This window comes from Armigeres subalbatus, chromosome 3 (genome assembly GCF_024139115.2).
Source record: "Armigeres subalbatus isolate Guangzhou_Male chromosome 3, GZ_Asu_2, whole genome shotgun sequence".
Classification (NCBI taxonomy): Eukaryota; Metazoa; Arthropoda; class Insecta; order Diptera; family Culicidae; genus Armigeres; species Armigeres subalbatus.
The window spans coordinates 231,639,064-231,658,660 of NC_085141.1; the positions used below are offsets into that span (position 1 = coordinate 231,639,064).

Genomic DNA, 19,597 nt, shown 5'->3' on the forward strand with positions numbered 1-19,597 from the left:
CAGTGACGGAGGGAAGCCGGGGAAAAAGTTGATGCAGCGTCAGTGGCTCAGGTTGAGCAAAGTGATCTCACTCAGCAAGTTTGATAATCATCAAAGGCACAATAAACGAGCAATATCAAATGTGGGAAAATATCGCCGTCGGTATTTATGAGCATCAATGGGCGGCAACGTTCCGGAAACATGAGAAATAATTTGGCCAGTTTATGAGCTTTCCGGTTCCGCCAACTGGGGACTGTACGACAACACGATGCCCCAGCATGAGTTTTTAGGGCAGAACAAGAAAACTTTCGGTGCCAAAAGAGTAATGTAAAAGTGTAGAATAGCAAAATTGCTTTATTTCATATACTAAAATGTATTGTTTGGCATGAAGAATGCAAAAAAACATGAGATTAAGTTTTAATCTCTACCGATGGATAAGATACTTAGAAAAGTTATTAAAGCGATACTTTTGATACGCGATTTTCACTCGCACCGGTGATTTTAGCAACAAACGAAATTGAAATGTATGTACAACATAGCACATGGGTAATAAGGGCATGTAGCCTTAACTATAAAATAAGGAGTTTTCAACGTAACAATGTTGGAAACTCAATAAATAACTAAAACTATTGCACGTTTACCCATAAAGGGACTATACTCAACTAACGCGAACCTTCCTCCGCATTGCATCCACAGAATTCTAACGTATAGTGCTGTGTCGGCAGCACAGATGAGCGGTGGACAGCGACTTGACAACCACTGTGAAGACCTGGTGTGTCAGTGACGGAATGCCAGAATCAGAACAGATTTCTGATGTGTGTTCTAAATCACTTTATTAGCCACTTCATTAGGTCCTTATTAATTTCATTTGATTTATTTAAATTCACTTTAGATTTAGTTCATAATTCACAATTTCACTCTATGGTTAACAGTCCAATTAAACGGTTGATGATCGATGATGGTTGTACCCGTCGAAGCAAGTCTTGAATAGCCGCCATGATGACGGTTGCCGATGCCTTCCCAGCAAGGAAGGTTACTCTAACTTGACCCGAATGTGCGTGTAACCTGTTAGATGGTGAGCCTAATTTTCTCACTAACGGTTAGGGTAAAGTGAGGCTAAAGTTACGCTAGAATGACACACTTTTGTTAGCTATGTTTTAATTTCGAATAACCTGTGAGCCTAACTTGAGCCTAATGTTATATATGTTCTGCGGTGGGTTGTTAGATGCTGTTAGTGTATGCTGTGAAGGAAACTATGCTGGGTTATTTACATTCAGTTGTCATCCGAAAGAAAACCTGCGATGACAACCGAATGTAAAAAAGGTAAAAAATGTGATTTCCGTATTTTAATAAGTTTCAGTGGCGTAGCCAGAAAATTGGTCTGGGGGGGGTTTTCTGAACATTTTTTTTTTCGAAAAAAAAAATTCCTTCTTAAAAATGATGTCTCTGGGGGGGGGTTTATGCCCAAAACCACCCCCCTGGCTACGCCACTGATAAGTTTTATTTATATATCTAAGTGCTTCTGCCAGTGCGTGGAAATTAAGTTAAAGTTCCGTCCAGCAGCAGTGGTCATCCCGAGCGGCTCGTGATATTCCGCAAATAAGCTCCGATAAAGTGAAAGCAAAGTGCATCTTCTTCACCCATCGTTGTTCGGGATGACAACCGGCTTGTTCCACGACCACAGAACGTTCCGATAGTACCCTAGCAGATGTCAATGTCTTTCTTCGCACATTCAAATACAAGGCAAGGCTATTCGCTTGGCTACGGTCAAACAAGATCCGGAAAAACATACTATGGGAGGCGATTTAAATGGCAAGCTACAGGACTGCAGAAATGATATCCACGTATTGGCCGCCAATGATTTTTTAGCTATCTGCATAGCCCCTAGTATAGTCATCTCAATCTACTAGTTCCGGCGAGTTTCTTCGAAAGTAACAGCGGAAAGGTAAATTGGATTGCTCTCTCTGAATCACGTCTAAATAATAAAAAAAAAACTATTGTTTTTTCTCAGGAATTAAATCTTCGCTTGAACAAACGGAAGTTGTGTGTACTCGTGGCCAGCAAACTGTAGGTACAAGTAATAGGGCTCATAGAATAGGTCGTTATTTTTGTCGAAGAAGTTTTAGAAATTATCAACATCTGGACGAACCTCGGCTAACGCCAACTGGTCTCGATACCATGCCGTTTTCCAGATGGTTGTTCGTTCTAAGGGATCTATTTAATTTCAAGACAAGTTTTAGTTTATCGATCTTGCAACTAATGAACGCGACGCGGACACATCTTCGACAAACTTGAAGTGCTATAATAAACAAATCGTTAATCGTTAGGAGTGTTACAGTACCCTAAAACGCACATTTGTCATTCCGAGTCAGCATGCTCATCCGAATCCTGAGAAATTTCTGCATTGGCGAAAATAGCAAATCTGTATGATTGCAATGGCTTCATCAGGACTGAGGACATCATCAGGACACACGCTGAACACGCTGTGATACGCCAATTGCGTCAAGGAACTATTGGCCATTTACTCACAAGACGGGCGGATGAGGTGTAACCGATGAAAAGCATTTAACCCACGGAAAGCGTCTAACCAGCTGTCGGAGAACTATGTTAGCGTCATGTCAGCGACAATTTCCGATCTACAACAGACAGTGGATGTGGTTGCTGAACGCCACCAGAAAGTCAATGAATTCCTGATAAAGTTCTTGTTGGAATAGAGAGAACTATATAATATAAACTGACGAACTACGTAAATTACGGTGAGTTGGTTTTTGTCTAACTACACAGAATTTTGATATTACATGATTTAGACAGTGTCGCTTTTTACGCGGTTAAATTTTTAAATTCTTTGGTCTATTCCAATGTTTACAGATTTTTAAATACATCCTTTTTTCCTCCTTTTTTAAGCATTTTTTCGATGCTTTAACAAAAATGATTCATAAATAAATTGAAAAGTAATTTCATAGGACCAGAAAACATCACACAAAACTGTTAATTAACCGTAAAACGGTGTGAATACACTTTGTACTTTGTATATTTGAAGTTGTATGAAAATAACTGCGGTCTATAAATTCAATTCAGTTTGTCTAAAATAAGGCTGGCATCTTCCTTTATTATGGAAGCTAATGCCATTCAAATACATTTAATCTATATTTTTTTTGTTGGATATTTATATTCACCCCGCAGTGGGGCGAATAGAAACACTTACCAATCAACAATGTTTTCTCGATGTTTCAATGGAAAAAAATAGATTGATATACAGGAGCAATTTCCAACAAAATTCACTATCAAATTTAGGGACTTTGCTGTTATGTATGTGAAGACAAAAGAATAAATTCTTTCATCATCCTTATGGGGTATTCAGACTACTAATTATGTATTAGCAATATTTAAATGTCCTATGGATTCTGCTTTACATTTTACCTGAACGCTACCATCACGCTATTGAGACCAAATCCACAATTTTATTATTGATTTATAGACATTCACTTTTTTCTTTCACGGCTCAACCGATATTTTCTCTTGGCGTAATTTCCTTCACCGTTGCCATCTCAATTGCCATATAGAACAATGTTCAAAACACGTAATAATGAACAGTATTTTCTAGTGGTGTCAATTTATATTTATTGTTTATTACTTTGACGTGGATGGGTAGTGAAAATACGGATTGGTGAAACACGTTCGATTCACATGAAAAATAATATATTGTTAGCGTGTAGGATATTTTCAGTGCTGGACACGTAACTTTCACCTGAATTTTCTGAAGCATTTTCCGTTACGTGTGCACGTAAAATGTACCTGAAAATTCAGGTGGAAACAACGTTCAGATTATTTGGAGTGTACATAATTATCACTTTAAAAGCAATTGCAACCAACTTTTTCAGAATAATTTTTTTGTACTAAACAAAAACGTGTTATATATTCCTCAAATTTCTTGATTTTTAATTGTTAATAGCTTAGTAACCACTTGGTGTCACTCATTTAGTATCTAAATGAGTGAAAAGCCTTTTTCTCGAAGAATGTTATATATGCTTACAATTTAGTTAAAGTATTGTTAAGTTTAGGGAGTTTCTATTCGGTCCATTGCGTCCCATTTTACGGTACTTGAAGAAACTTCTATATCCAATATAAACTATGTACGGGCTATGTCATATGATACTTGATGTCAATTTTCAATGGGGATGATGTATACTACGTTTTATTGTTGCATATCAAATTATACTTTATTTTGTGATAAAGATCGTAATCTTAAGAACAGTACTAGCTGTAACCGCATATTGTATCTAGCAGAAGTTGGAAAACAAATATTCGAGAAGATGATTTTTTCCAGACATTTATTAGTAACAGATTATATGAATGCTTTCAGAAAAGGCTCTTAGGTACCTGTGGGTTAGTGAAATAATGACTTAAAACAAGAATTTTTCAATGTAGAGCCACTTCCTGTTTATATAGGTACTTCATATAAACTAAAATTATATTGAATAGAAGATACTGGTAATCTGTTATGATGCTTTTGATATGTACTTCATTTAAGTCAAATACTGAGCATCTAGAGTGCCTCCATTAAATGATATTTTTAGTTTTTTCATCGGAATCCTTTTATATCTTTTATGGGGCCCCAGAATCTAAATTCACTTTCAATAGCTGATAGCTCCAAGAATCAAGCTAGATAGTATTATTTGCTCTCCTTCTTGGCATATATGACATAAAAATTATTATTATTATTATTATTAAAAATTATTATTAAAACAAATTATTGATGAGGAACCAACGTACCCGATTAAAATATATGGAAGTTATACACATAAAGCGTCAATTTTTCGTTTTCTTAGCCACAGTTCCAAGGATCGAATAATATTTTTTTTACGCAAAATGACTTTTGTGAGAATCTTTCACCGCTACCTACAAATAGTTAAGCATTATGGGTAAGCTTTCCTTTTAAGCTAAACATTGAAACATTCGAACGCATTTTCGACCCAAAATATCCTGCATCAAATTAGGCTCAGAATGCATTGTGATGTTCCAAATTATTCTCATCAGACGAATAGACAAGGCAGTGCTTGAAACCTCAACGATACTCTTAGGAAGAGCAATATGTATTCCTTTTATTTTAACTAACTCTCTACTACCCAGAATATTAGTCTACATAGAATTATTCCACTAAGTATCCAGCCTATGATAGTTGTGTCTATGTCAGCGTTGTGCATTTGTTTAGACCACGTTCAGAAAGGTTCAGACCACTACTAGACCAACATTTGAAAAGGGCGTAACAGCCAAAATTAATTCCTTCTGATTCTTCGTCTACATATATAGCTTTATATGTAGACGAGGAATCAGAAGGAATAAATTTTGGCTGTTACGCCCTTTTCAAATGTTGGTCTAGACTAAGACCACGTTCAGATTGGTGATATAGCTACTTGATATAGAGGATCTTGACATGAGACATCATACGAATTATTTGCAGTGAAAATTGGATTTGCGAACTTTGATGCCAAGCTACTCTATATCAAGTGATATAGATCGTAGTCTGGAAGGCAATGTTCCTTCCACACTATGAAGGCCCCCCTTTGAAGCATTACTTTCTGGTTGTACCGAAGGGACTATGGGCTTGGTGGCAATGGAAACGGTTTAGCGGGTCGGGGATGTAGTCCTGCCTCCCTCGTTTGCTGCTGGAGGTGATCCCTAATCTCGCACTTCCTGGACAACCCAGGATGTCTGTTGACTCCATTGTTTAGGAAGAAAAAAAACTGTGATCTATATCACTTGATATAGAGTAGCTTGACATCAAAGTCCACATATATTATAGAGATCCGTGTTGGGTTATCGGTTTGACTTCTAGGCAATAAAAAATAACACGCTTTGTGCAACAATTGTTATTTTTATTTCTCTGTTTGAAACGTGTGATCGATGGTTCGAGATGATTTCCATTCATTCGTTCGGCTTGTGGCGCACTTCCTGCATGTGCCTAGCAGCGTTAAAATTCTGCAACGCTTTCTTGAGCGTTTGAATACAGCTGTCCCTCGATTCTTTGAACAGCTCCATAGCTACGTCTGGAATAGCGGGAAATCAGACCATTAGAAAAATGTCCAAGAGAAGAGAGAGAGCAAATTTACTCACCCAGTAAAATGCGAACTATGTTAAGGTTACTCGCATTTTTTACATCGTCATGATGGCGGCTGTTGACTGCCGCTTTGCCGCTATATGTGTAACGGCTCGTGTTACGAAAAATATTGTCAACATTCGCCCTCATAAAATCGTACATACTCTGCCGCCCTTGACGCAAGAACAGCTGCCTCAGTTCCTTTTCGCGATTTTCTTCTCTTAAACCGACATCAAGTTCCATTAATGTATCATCATTTGTAATTGGAAAACATATCTTAACTGGGTCGACGTCATTCGGGAGGTTTTTCTTAATACCTTTTATTTCCTCGTTAAGCGTTCCTAATATTCTCTTTATTGTTTGGCCGTTCGAGTTTACCGCATCTAGTTTCCTACCAATGTTCACCTCCATGGTATGCAAATGTGTTGCTGTAAATTGGTTAAAACAAAATGTAGATATTACGTTCAAATTAGTTTTATAGGGGTTGTTTTATCATATTATAATAGTTGTACTCACTGATATTGTTCAATTTCTCCATGAAATCAAAACTGGAAACTGTGCAAGATTTTTGTTGACCTTAAATAAAGAAAAGTTATGTTATATTTAATCATAAATCTATATTATAATATATAATAATATACGGTATACCAGTATAGCTCTAAGAATTGATATTTAATAAACTATGTCGGTGGCCGCTACAACTTAGGATTATTGATTATTGAATTGTTATCCGCAGGATTATTGATCCTTGAATTTTATCAATGAACAAATATTATTCTCTTCTTCTGACTCCACCCCTTGATTTTTGGTGGTTTTATTCTATTATTTGAGTGGGGAATTCAAAATTTGATTGGAAAATGAATAAAATATTGAACATTTCCAGAAAATTCTTTTAAAAAACTGGAGTTTTACGATTTTATCAATTTAACGATTTATTTTTATGTACCACCTCCTTCGTTATCCAAAGACCAGTAGGACAAAAGAAGAAATTTATATTTGTTCCGGCCTAACAGTACACACTTATGCTACGTTTCGACAGAGCAGGTGAGTTGCGTTCAATTCAAGCGACTTGTTCAATTCACTTACCTTGTCTGAACTTAGCATTAGTTTTTATTTCTGCAGCTCGGTAAAATCTTTTTCAAGAAGTTTTCAAGTAGAAAACGAAATACGCATCTGTTAATTCATAAAAAGTTAATAGTGGAAGTTGTTCAGAAAGAAAGGGAACGAATTCATGCCCAACGCCGATAGCGCGAAGTGTTCGCGCTCCTCGATTGCAAATAGCACCAACAACGGCATACACAGTGCACATCGGCAACAATCAGCGATGAGAGAGCATAGGAGGCGAGATGAGTATGGACTACCATCATCATCGCCATCATCATCATCATCATCATCACATCATCATCATCATCGTCATCATCATCATCATCATCATCATCATCATCATCATCATCATCATCATCATCATCATCATCATCATCATCATTATCATCAACATCATGCACGCCTAGAATGAGCTACGCTGTGCCAGAACATTCCACGTGCTTCTGGAACATGAAGCGTGGAGATATAAATATGCGCGTGTTGCGCGTGTAGCTTCAGTTTTAATTTTATCCCGCGTAACGTACGTAAGTGAAGTGATGTTTAATAAGTTTGTAAAAAGTAAAGTATAGTGAAATAAAGTGAGCGTTACGTTAAACAGTAACTTGCCAGTGTTTGCCTTCTTGTCCGAAAAAGACGTTTTCGTACATTTGGTCCTTCGAACCGGATAGCGTGAATCCAGCAATCCAGAAGGCAAGGCAAGTTTCGCGAAATCGTGTACGGTCGCACTGTGAAGAATCGCGTAGCGGGTCGGTTAGTGTGCGCGAAAGTGATAGTCACTATTTTAGTAGTTCGTCGGTTTTAACGGTAGCAACGCAGCTACAGTATCCGATACAGTGCTTTGGCGCGCGTCAGTCGTCGATTGTAATTTAATTCAGACACGAGCAGCTGATTATTTCAACGACGTCACCGGGCAACGGCACATCAATTTTCGACAGAAAAACGAATCTACAAATCGTTTAGCATGGTTCAGTTAAATCAGCAGCGTGTGGTTATTCTTGGACGCCTGACACGGATCGAAGTGTTTATCCGAGACATCGAATCCAAGCCTGGGATTACAGCAGCATTGGTTCGAGCGCGATTAGAAGTCGTCGACCAATGCTGGACAGATTATGACCCAGTACAAACTGCCATCGACGCAGAAGAAGACTTAAACAAGGAAGAAGAAGAAGAGAAACGCGCAATCTTCGAAGATAGATGTATGAATGCAAGAGCCGCATTGCATTCAATCATCGAAAGATTGCAAGGATCAGGACAAATGATCGCGGGCAGCAGGCATTCTCAATACCAGCAACCTGCAGTGGAACCACAAAAAATAGCTGTGCAACTGCCCACATTAGAGTTGCCAACGTTCAGCGGTGAATACACTGATTGGCCGACATTCCGAGACACGTTTGATGCGCTCATCGATAAAAACGGACAGCTATCAAACGTGCAAAAGCTACTTTACCTGAAATCAACCCTGCAAGGTGAGGCAGCGAACATGTTGGATGCTATGGACATTACCGATCATAACTACCGCATAGCATGGGACCTACTTGTGGAGAGGTTTGAAAATCTACGACTAGTCAAACAAAAACATTTGAAGGCACTGTTCACAATCAAGCAGGTGCCTGAAGATTCGTCAAAGGAATTGCGTCGTTTGCTAACTGAGTGCCAGCGGAACGTTAATGCACTGAAGCAACTTGGTGAACCCACTGATCAATGGAGTACAATTCTGGTATACATGATCACCAGCAAGCTTGATAGAGCATCAAGACAAGATTGGGAAAACCAGACCCAGGACGACGATTCGCCGACATACGAACAGATCATTCAATTCATCACCAAAAGATGCCATATGTTGGAAATATTGATGACAGCGAAAAGTGAACATCACAGACCTATGCATTCTAATCCACAAGTGTCGTTTATGTCAACGATCTCAGTGGGTTGCAAGGTATGTAAAAGCAAACGTTATCATCCCATATGGAAATGCAAGAGATTCATCGCGATGAGCTATACAGCTAAGAAACGAAAGGTTAGAAAGCTGAAGTTGTGCTTCAACTGCCTTTCTCCAAAGCATGAAATGGAAAGATGTAGTTCTAGAGGCTGTAAAACTTGCAACGGAAGACATAATAGCTTGTTGCATCGGTCGAACGATATCAGAGCAGATCCAATTCAGCGGATAAAAGGAAAACACCAAGAATATTCAGCAGAGTTGAACAGCAGAAGCTCTGTATCACATAGAGGGTACTATCCAGAGTATCCATCACGCATCTTCAAGGTAGTCCCAAGAACTGACATACGGAGAAGAATAGTCAAGAATCAGATTGTTGAAGGCGAGCCTTCAAGGCCGGCGGTATGTTCAAAAAGAAAGGAACGAATTCATGCCCAACGCCGATAGCGCGAAGTGTTCGCGCTCCTCGATTGCAAATAGCACCAACAACGGCATACACAGTGCACATCGGCAACAATCAGCGATGAGAGAGCATAGGAGGCGAGATGAGTATGGACTACCATCATCATCGCCATCATCATCATCATCATCATCACATCATCATCATCATCGTCATCATCATCATCATCATCATCATCATCATCATCATCATCATCATCATCATCATCATCATCATCATCATCATTATCATCAACATCATGCACGCCTAGAATGAGCTACGCTGTGCCAGAACATTCCACGTGCTTCTGGAACATGAAGCGTGGAGATATAAATATGCGCGTGTTGCGCGTGTAGCTTCAGTTTTAATTTTTTCCCGCGTAACGTACGTAAGTGAAGTGATGTTTAATAAGTTTGTAAAAAGTAAAGTATAGTGAAATAAAGTGAGCGTTACGTTAAACAGTAACTTGCCAGTGTTTGCCTTCTTGTCCGAAAAAGACGTTTTCGTACAGAAGTCAATGGAAGAATAATAGTCTTTTAACCTTGTAGCATTTCCCCTAACACGCTCTAAAATAATTAATTAATATGTAAAATTTAAAACAATAAAAGCGGAAATTGACATGTTTCTGATCTTTCAGCTGATAACAATGAGAAACTACAGAAAAAAAAGTCTCTTTTGAGAATGTTACGATTATAGGAAGATGTTATTAATGGTAGAACAAATTACCCCATCTGTTTTTAAATGCAGCAATTGATATTTCGGCACCAACATTTCAAAAGGGGTTTTGTAAACAACTTCTCCCATCGCTGGTAGGCTAATTTGTGCCCACCGAAGCAATTCAGCGTCATTTAATGAAATAAGAGAATTCGCTGCTTCCATCAGTGGTGTTGAAATGAGCCCACAAGCGACGTAAGAAGCATTTGTTTACAAAAGCAGTTACGCCCTTTTGAAATGTTGCTGCCTATTTTTTCTCTTTCGCATGCCGTATTGACTATAACAGTTATCAGCACTAGATCATTTCAAAACAATGGATTATAGTGTAGCGTTTGTGCGTTATCATAATCCTTGTCATGGGAAAACAACATTCAGATGCATTATTCATGATTATACGAAGATGTTACATAGCAACATATTTGGTGTACGCTAAAGAGCCCCGCACATAGGATACGTTTGCGTTGCGTTTGACAGTTTTCCCATGGGAAATGTGTCAAACGCATCGCAAACGTATCCTGTGTGCGGGGCTCTTAAATCTTACAGCACATATATTTAAGTATTTCGAAGTAATTTGACTGTTATTGTTATAATGTGATGACCTAATGAACAATAGACGTCTTTAATAGTTACATAGTTATAGTTGTTCGAAGACCCATTAGACATAGTTACCCGAAAAACTGGCCTCAGGTTCGCTGGTCGAACTATCCGTCCATAAACATTTTTCTTCGCGATCACCAATATCATCCAAAACCCCGGCTTTGAGTTCGTATAAGCTGGCGGTGATCGAGTTATTTGTCGTTTTTACAAGTGATTTTGCTTTATCAACTGAAGATCTGGCGTTTGATTTTTCTGTCTCCACGCGACGATTAGATGTAGCAGAGTAAGGTTTCAGTTTTACGGAAACACCCAGAGGAATTTTGCTTGGATGTAGCTCTGAAATATATAAAACTGAGTCATTTAAAATGATCACACACATAACAGTAATTTGTTTGCTTAAATGCTTATAACGATGTATAACGAATCATTGCTGTAAATCGGAATCTGGAACGTGAAATCCGAAATATCATTCAAATAATAGAATGACACGTGATATTTTGTAGCAATTTCGATTTCTTGTCTCAGATTTTGTATTTAGAGCAGTTAACTGTTGGACTGCATTAGGCTTCTAATAGCTTATTCAGACTACGAGCTTTATCACTCAATAAAAGATATTTTGAAAGGAAACGTCGCATACTCCCAGTGAAAAATAAAATCTGTGATCTTTGACATCATGATTCTTCTGGTAACAATTGGTAATAAAGCTTTTAGTTGAAAAGTGACAAAGAAGTTTAGTATAATTCAAAAGTCTATAAAAAAATGTATGTCAATTAGTCGAAGCCCTATATACAACATAGTTACCCGAAAAACTGGACACAGGTTGGGCAGTCGAAGTATTCGTCCTTAAAAGTTGTTCTACGCAATTATCCACTCTAGCCGAAAAACCAGCCAAAGGTTCGTATATTCCGGCGGCGATCGAGGTGTTTGTTGTGGTTTGTAGTGTTTGGTCAAGTGAAGAGCTGGTGGTCATTTGTTCTGTCTTCACACGGGAATCCGATGCGACGCAGGAAGGTTTCAGCTTTACGGAAGCGCTCAGTGGGATTTTGCTCGGCTGCAGTTCTGAAATACATTAGAGTCATTTAATATTTTTATCACAAACATAATAGTCATCTGTTTTTCCATAATTAGTTTGGTCAAGCTAGCTAAGGGTGCCAGTTGACACAAGATCATTTTCCCTATCAGGAAATTAATTGTAAATTAAGTTTCAATTTCAAAGCCATTTTAGAAGTGTAAGGTTCAATGTCCACGTAGCGTCAATTCAACTCTGCGTGAACACGGCGTTAAAAAGACGCAGGTGTGCATCGGGAAAAAGCGATAACGCAGCGTCGCCACGCCGATGCACACGCGTTATTTAAACGCTGCGATCACGTTGCGTTGAAAAGACGCTTCGTGGGCATCGGGCTCAAAAGTTGTACATATTAAAATTGGGATGATTAAAGGCCGATGTCCACGTAGCGTTTTTTCAACGCTGCGTGCACGTGGCGTTGAAAAAACGCAGGTGTTCATCGGTGCGGCGACGCTGCGTTATTTTTCCCGATGCACACATGCGTCCTTTTAACGCCGTGTACAGTGTACACGCAGCGTTGAAAAGACGCTACGTGGGCATCGGGCCTAACAATTATTTCAGTTGTGGCAAAGATATCACGAACACTTTTGGAGAAAGACTGTATTTTTTAAAGTGTAAAAGCTTTACATACTGCCGTGATATGTAAAAGTGACGTCGCATCGCTCGTTGTGTTTACTCTGGCAGGGTCCCAGTCAACACAAGATCATTTTCTCCATCAGGAAATTAATCGCAAATTAAATTTCAATTTCAAAGCCATTTTAGAAGTGTAAAAGCTATACATATTAAAATTGGGATGATTAACAATTATTTCAGTTGTGGCAAAGATATCACGAACACTTTTGGAGAAAGACTACTACCCCCACTCGCATATCAGTCACATACGGTTTTTTTTTTGCATATGGAGTTAATAGCCATTGAAGTTTAAAATCGCATCTACACCTTCAAAAAACTCTTATACATTGAAAATTCAACGGATCTTGTTGAAACTTTGCTGAGTTATTCATTATTCGTTAGATTATCGTTAAACGATTTTGTATGATTGAAACGTAAGCAGAAAACTACTAGATGTTGATGGATCTACGGGACCTGGATCGGATAAGCTTACATCATCGTTCATCAAAAATTGCTAGCTTTATCTACGACGCTGCTTTTTGTGTTGAACTTAGATTTAACTAAAAAAAAACACACTAATAAAGATAAAAAAAAAAAATACGACGCTGCTGTTCAATCGCTTGCTTGCTTACTTAAATTTTAATATGTTTTTATACATTGTAAGTGGTTGGCATTTAAAAGCCCTTCATCTATACACAAATATTTTTTTTCTTTCCTAGGTTTTTAAAATTCGCAATTACCTTGACATATAAGTCTTACAAGATGACCTTTTAAAGGCTCTGATTTTCGGTTTATCGTAAAACTACAATTTGATAACCTAACTTTTCTATATACACTATAAATTAGAATATCCTAATTTAGTACCAGCGCCCTAATCATAGTTTGGTCCGTGGATAAGCAACGGACCCTAAACCTTTCTTTACACTCACCAATGCATTCATGTAATGTTTTCAACCCGGCCAGATGGTGAGGGCGGCAGGGGCTATGTCCAAGGGCTTTACGATCCCTCCCCATGGCCTCTGCGAGTCAGCGTGGCACATGTGGTGCATGTGGAGTGTCCCTGCTTCGGCAGTGGTGTGATTGATCTGCTCATGCTCTGGCAGGAGTGTCGTAGCGGGTAACCGCTATTGTCACCTCGAAGCATGGCAGTGGAGCGTCAGTGTGAGCATCCAAGTAAGACTCAAATGGTGTGAATGCCTGTGTGTGAGTACATTAAGTACTGCCTATCCCCCAGAAGTAATGCTGGGAGGCAGTTCCTGGGGGAAACGATGGCGGAGCCCAAGTGAGTTTAGAGGGTATTACCAGTCATGATATGACTGGTCGAGTCCCACACTCCAATACACTTCCGTGTAGTAGCTTGGCAAATACTAAACACGTATGCTGGGTCGTGCGTAGGTGCATTCTCTCTTGTAAAAACAAAATGGGGATGACTTTCGCTGACTTCCTGGTCGATGGGAAGTAGCTGAGTCTGAGACACTGATTGAAGATCAGCGAGAGGTGCTCGAAGAACGGAGCACTCATATGTTTGAGGTCGAGATTCAGGATGCTGTCGAAGCCTGGGGCCTTCGTGTTCTTCGATGATTTGAGATAGGCCGTCAATTCGCCAGCTAAGATCTCCAACTCCTCCGAACAGTCGTTGGGAATCAAATAGATGTTGTTAGCATGCTCGTTGACGGCTGCTTCGTGTGGACTGACGATGTTCTGCCCAAGATTATGTGAGCTGACGAAGTGACAACCTATTTCAGCGACCTTCTCTGCAGGAGTTAACAATCGATCCTTAGAGCCATTATTGTCTAATTGGGTTAAAGTGAAATTAGTATTTGGCTTGGATTTTAGTATTTTGGTCATTTTCCAGAATGCCTTAGTACAGTCTGGGAGAGCGCGGATCTTATTCGAAAAATCGTTATTTCTGAGGTCCACCATTCTGGCCTTGATAATTGGCCGGCTTCGTGCCGGGGTGGTCATGAGTGTAATACTCATATTTGTGGACTTCGAGGATTTCCACGACGTCAAGTGGCAACGACGAGAACACGTTGCTTGACAGAATGTTTTTGGAAGGGGTTTCCCACGCCTCCATGTGTGGTGCGTTTCGTCACCATGCCAGCGACCGAGTCAGCCACTGAATCTTCCATAACGAGACCAGGAGAAAAGAACGGCAACGCAACGAGGCAAACACGATAAAACGGGCGATGGAAAGAAAACTTGAAAAGCACGACCGATCGTGGTGCTGTCTCGAACTGGAATTGACGCTCGTTTGCAGAAAGTTATTTCCCCTCAAGATGGAAAGATGCGTTAATTACACCTATCCATAAATTTGGAAACGTTCATGATGTTCAAAATTACCGAGGGATATCCATTCTAAATTGTCTTCCAACCGTTTCTGAGAGCATGGTGTTGGCTTTACTGTACCTGACGATCCAGCACATAACCGACGTTGACCAACATGGCTTTGTAAAGAAACGCTCAACGACCTATGAATTGATGAGTCATAATAAAATTTGATGAAACATAAAAAATCGCAATTTTCATTATGATTTCTGGTAGTACATTTTAAACGAACACTATTTATTCCGTTTACTCAAAAGTGATTAAAATCAAATAGGACTGTTATGCTAGTGGGGGCAGTGCAGTGGCTTGCATACTTTTGTGTGGCGACCGCCCCTCACACATAATCGCACCTCGATTATAGCGTGCCGGTTTATAGACACTGACATCTGTAGTGACATCCAAACTCCAAACTGAACACTCAACTGACAAGACGAGGCAGAACAATAGGACTGATGATAAGTGCTAAATGCGAGAGATTGTTCACGTTCTCTAGTTGATATAATTACAAATTTATCCAATTGAAAGAATTTATTATACCTTGGCTAAAAGCTTAATTTGTTTCCCCATTCGAGTAGTAAGTTAAAATTCATATAATTATCCTATTTGAATGCACTAAATTTTATATGTGAATTGTGTTTTGCAGAACAAAATCCTAGGTTAAGCTACACTGTAGTCACGGCTACGACATCAATTATTATTGAATTTTATATTATTGCTCTAATTAATTCCTACGGTAATTTGATATTTTTAAACAATTTGAATTATGCGTTAATTGCGTGAAATATGAAAATGTACTGTACAGGTATACCATTACAAAGCGCCTCAGACATTCTTTTCCGGGTTAAAACAATAGCAAAGAAATTATAAAACGTGAGTTGAGTATGCCACAATTGAATTATAAAATAACTGATAAAAATGTATAATTTCAGGAAACTTTAACGATGGTAATAATAAACCTGTTTAAAATTTCGGAACTGTTTCATTCTGTTGCTTAAACAACACTTTTGTTTGTTAATGTGATATACAACATAGTTACCCGTAAAACTGGCCACATGTTCGGCAGTCGAAGTATTCGTCCTTAAAATTGTTCGACGCAATTATCCACTCTAGCCGAAATACCAGCCATGGGTTTGTATATGCCGGAGGTGGTCGAGGTGTTTGCTGTGGTTTGTAATGTTTGGTCAAGTGAAGAGCTGGTGGTCATTTGTTCTGCCTTCACACGGCAATCATATGCGACGCAGGAAGGTTTCAGCTTTACGGAAACGCTCAGTGGGATTTTGCTTGGCTGCAATTCTGAAATACATTAGAGTCATTTAATATTTTTATCACAAACATAATAGTCATCTGTTTTTCCATAATTAGTCTGGTCTAGTTAGCTTAGAACATAACAGACAAAAGAAATACAGATACTCACTTGACCTAATATTTAATAAATTATTAAATGTATGATATTATCACGATGGTCAATATTTTCATTATTTGTGATATTATTATATTTGAAGAGAAAATCGAAAAAACGTACATTTTGATGCTCATATACCGCATTTGTAGTTTACGCCTCAAAAATACTGAGACTTACTGGCGATAGCAGATTGATAGGGAAAATACCGAAATTATTTGGTCACTAAATAGTGGGGCTCGTCGCTTCCTTGGCGTTGAAGTCACTTGCATGTTTTATGTTCATAGAAGTTAAATACATTATTTCGACAATATGATATGTTTATGTCCGCAGGGGTATTTTAGGGATATTAGAAAACTGTATGATCTTGTAAGCTAAAGAGCATACGGCGACGCATGGTACATTTATGCAGTGGTGCATCAATTTATTATGACTAACTAAACCTGTTGGGCCAATTCCAACATATCTGCTAACACATCTAAATAGCTGTACCTATGTATTCTCAAGTGCTAGAACCGAGAAAGAAAGGCCTGATAGGCGACGAATGTTTCAGACAACGAGCAGAGCTTTGATTAGATTAAGAGCCTGCTTTGAATAGCTGTGCAGGATGGCAATGACACTCCGTGGGGGATGCATACAGGATAGTGATGACTAGGACCAACAGCACACCTTCTGAAAAGTCCCCGGAGATGTTAGCCAGGATCGTTGATGGGTTGTTTCCGAAACATGACTCATCGTACTGGCCCGCTACACCGTACGAGTCAGTTAATCGTCGCTGCAAAACTAGGCTCCTGGTCCGGATGGAATTCCGAACCTGGTCCTTAAACATGCGATTCTTGCCAAGCCATATATTTTTAATAGCTGCCTCCAACGAAGCCAACGAAGCAGAGGTAGGTGCTATTGCCTGAGCTCGGGAAACCACCGGGGGACCCTTCGACATACAGAACATTTTGCCTACTAGACATGACTGGTAATTTGCTAGAGAGGGTGATCCTGAATTAATTGTCCGCCTATACATAGTGTGCTGGTGGCCTATCAAGCAACCAGTATGGGTTCCGTAAGGGCCGTTCTACCATCAAAGCAATTAGGTCGGTAACGGATACGGCTAAGATAGCGCGTGGTCTAAATAGACAAGGTATTAGGTACTGTGCATTGATTACACTAGAAATGTAAAAAATGCATTTAATAACGCAAGCTAGCTCCCTACACCACTTGCAAGTTTCGGATTGTCTGTCCAGGGTTCTGAAAAGCTATTTTCTGAACAGGATTTTATTGTACGATACTGATGCTGGTCGGCAGTCGATTGAGGTGCCAGCGGGTGTTCCACTGGGATCGATCCTCGGACTGGTACTGTGGAATAACATGTATGACGGAGTATTACGCTTAAATCTCCAGGTCGGTGTGAAAGTAGGAATCTTCGCATATGATGTAATACTAAAGGTCACTGGTAACACTCTCGATGAAGTTTAATTTAAAAAACTTTGTGTATTGGGCTCACGATAACGATACCAGCAGACAATTTCAGAGACGCATCGTGGCGGAATCCTTACGTACTGTGGACTCCGAAAAACGCTCCGATTGAATGGAGTTCGCCGCCGTAACAAACACGAGACCTGGACGATGCTCGCGTACTTGAAGTTTTCGAAACGAAACCGTACCATTTATGGGGGGTGCAGATGGCGAACGTAACGTATATAAGGCGAATGAATTACTGGAATTACTGGAAGATTGTGGTGGGCCGGGCACGTAGTTAGAATGTCGGACAATAACCCGGTGAAAATGGTTCTCGATAACGATCCGACGGGCACAAGAAGGAGAGGTGCACAGCGAGCAAGATGGATCGAACAGATGGGAAACCGGATCCTCTGAAGACTCTGCGTGGCTTGGAGACGACTGTTATATACCGCAAGACACACCCCCCCTCCCAGCCTCAAGCTAAATAAATAATTAATATGTGAGTTCCTTGAGCCATTGCGAATGCTTCACTATTAAAATAAGTCCATTACAGATGTTCTACGTTCTCCACTTTGTTCTGCAATTGAAATCAATTGTTCCTCTAGGTTGCTGAAAAGAGACGAGGCGACTTCGACGTCAAGGAAGCGTCGAACGCCCCTATTTTGAGACCAAATAATCTCGGAATTTTCCCAATCATTCAGCTATTTCCAGTCAGCAATCGATTTCAAAGGTCGTGAACTTCAAATACTGCACGAATACAATTTTACTGTCGACTAGTGTTAGCGATATCAATTACACGACATACCTGAATCATTTTTTTGTCTGATGCTCTCATACGTAAGCCGCATTTTGTTTAAAGTAGCAGAGTCAACCACTATTGGTTTCGTCGTTTTTCCCTTTTTTCGCTTTGGCTCCATGTTTTCTTCTTCATGTTCTGCGTTCAAAAATTCGTAATTATACATGCTGAAATAGAAAATTATTTATCACAAATGACTGTACGATGGTACAATAGAGGTAATAAAACATAGATGAAGATTGTCGCTGCGGTTCCTTTTGTTCTCGCCCTCAAACATATTACACAACCTCACGAGGAGAACAGCGATATTCTTCGATATTCTATGGTTTATTACCTCTATTGATGGTACTGCTTCATAGACGTTTTCGAGTCGACACGGATGATGCCTTCTTTTTCGACCTTCGATTTCAATTATTTCGATGATGGGAGACGTTCTCCAGAGCGAATGTTGAATTCTTCCGGAAATAATTTAAGTTGAGGTAGACGGCACAACGCAATGTCTGCTGCGTGATAGTCGGTAGAGGTCAAGGACTTGAACGGTTGGATGGTGGTTTCTCAGAAGCTGCTTTCAGAGCAAGAAAATATCACATTCAGTATGCGACGGTTAGGCAAAGTTTTTGATAGGCAGATGGTTCATGGTTCATGGAACTATGCATCATGGTTCAAAGATGGGCAAAATGGTTCATTTAACCGAGCGGCTCAGAGCGAAACATTCACTTGAATGAGCCGACTCATTTGAACGGCTCGTAGGATCATTTCGAAGTAGTTTTTTTTTTGTCAAATAAAGTTTAAAAGCAAACTGTTTGATGATATGTTGCATATCCATTTGTGTCTTTATTGGTGTTTAAAAGTACTTGTTTACAAATCTAAATTTGTCTAGTCAAAAGCGACGAATCAACACGAATCACCAAACGAGTAACACAACTTTTTATAACAGCTTCGAAACCCTATAAGTATTATTATACTTCTACCCATAAGCCGTTTCTCCGCGAGTATTCTCCGTTCGGTTTCGTCTACCTCAGTCGCTCTTGCCGGTTATAATAATTCATAAAAGTTCGATTTTGGAGTGAAATTA

The 19,597-nt window shown here is 39.4% G+C and overlaps 1 protein-coding gene across 2 annotated transcripts in view; it reads right to left on the reverse strand.

Annotated features, from left to right (window-relative positions):
• Positions 1-19,597, reverse strand: part of LOC134220754 (uncharacterized) — a 429,558-nt gene that overhangs the window by 408,224 nt on the left and 1,737 nt on the right. The window contains exons 1-4 of one of the 2 annotated variants that reach the window (XM_062699859.1): positions 18,857-19,119; positions 18,532-18,689; positions 11,668-11,925; positions 10,939-11,202 (exon numbers count right to left, since the gene is read on the reverse strand). In XM_062699859.1, the coding sequence (XP_062555843.1) occupies positions 10,939-11,202; positions 11,668-11,925; positions 18,532-18,688 (679 nt within the window). In that variant the 5' untranslated portion in view covers position 18,689; positions 18,857-19,119. Of the gene's footprint in view, positions 1-10,938; positions 11,203-11,667; positions 11,926-18,531; positions 18,690-18,856; positions 19,120-19,597 lie in introns of those variants that run through there. The other variant, XM_062699858.1, reaches the window with a different exon arrangement.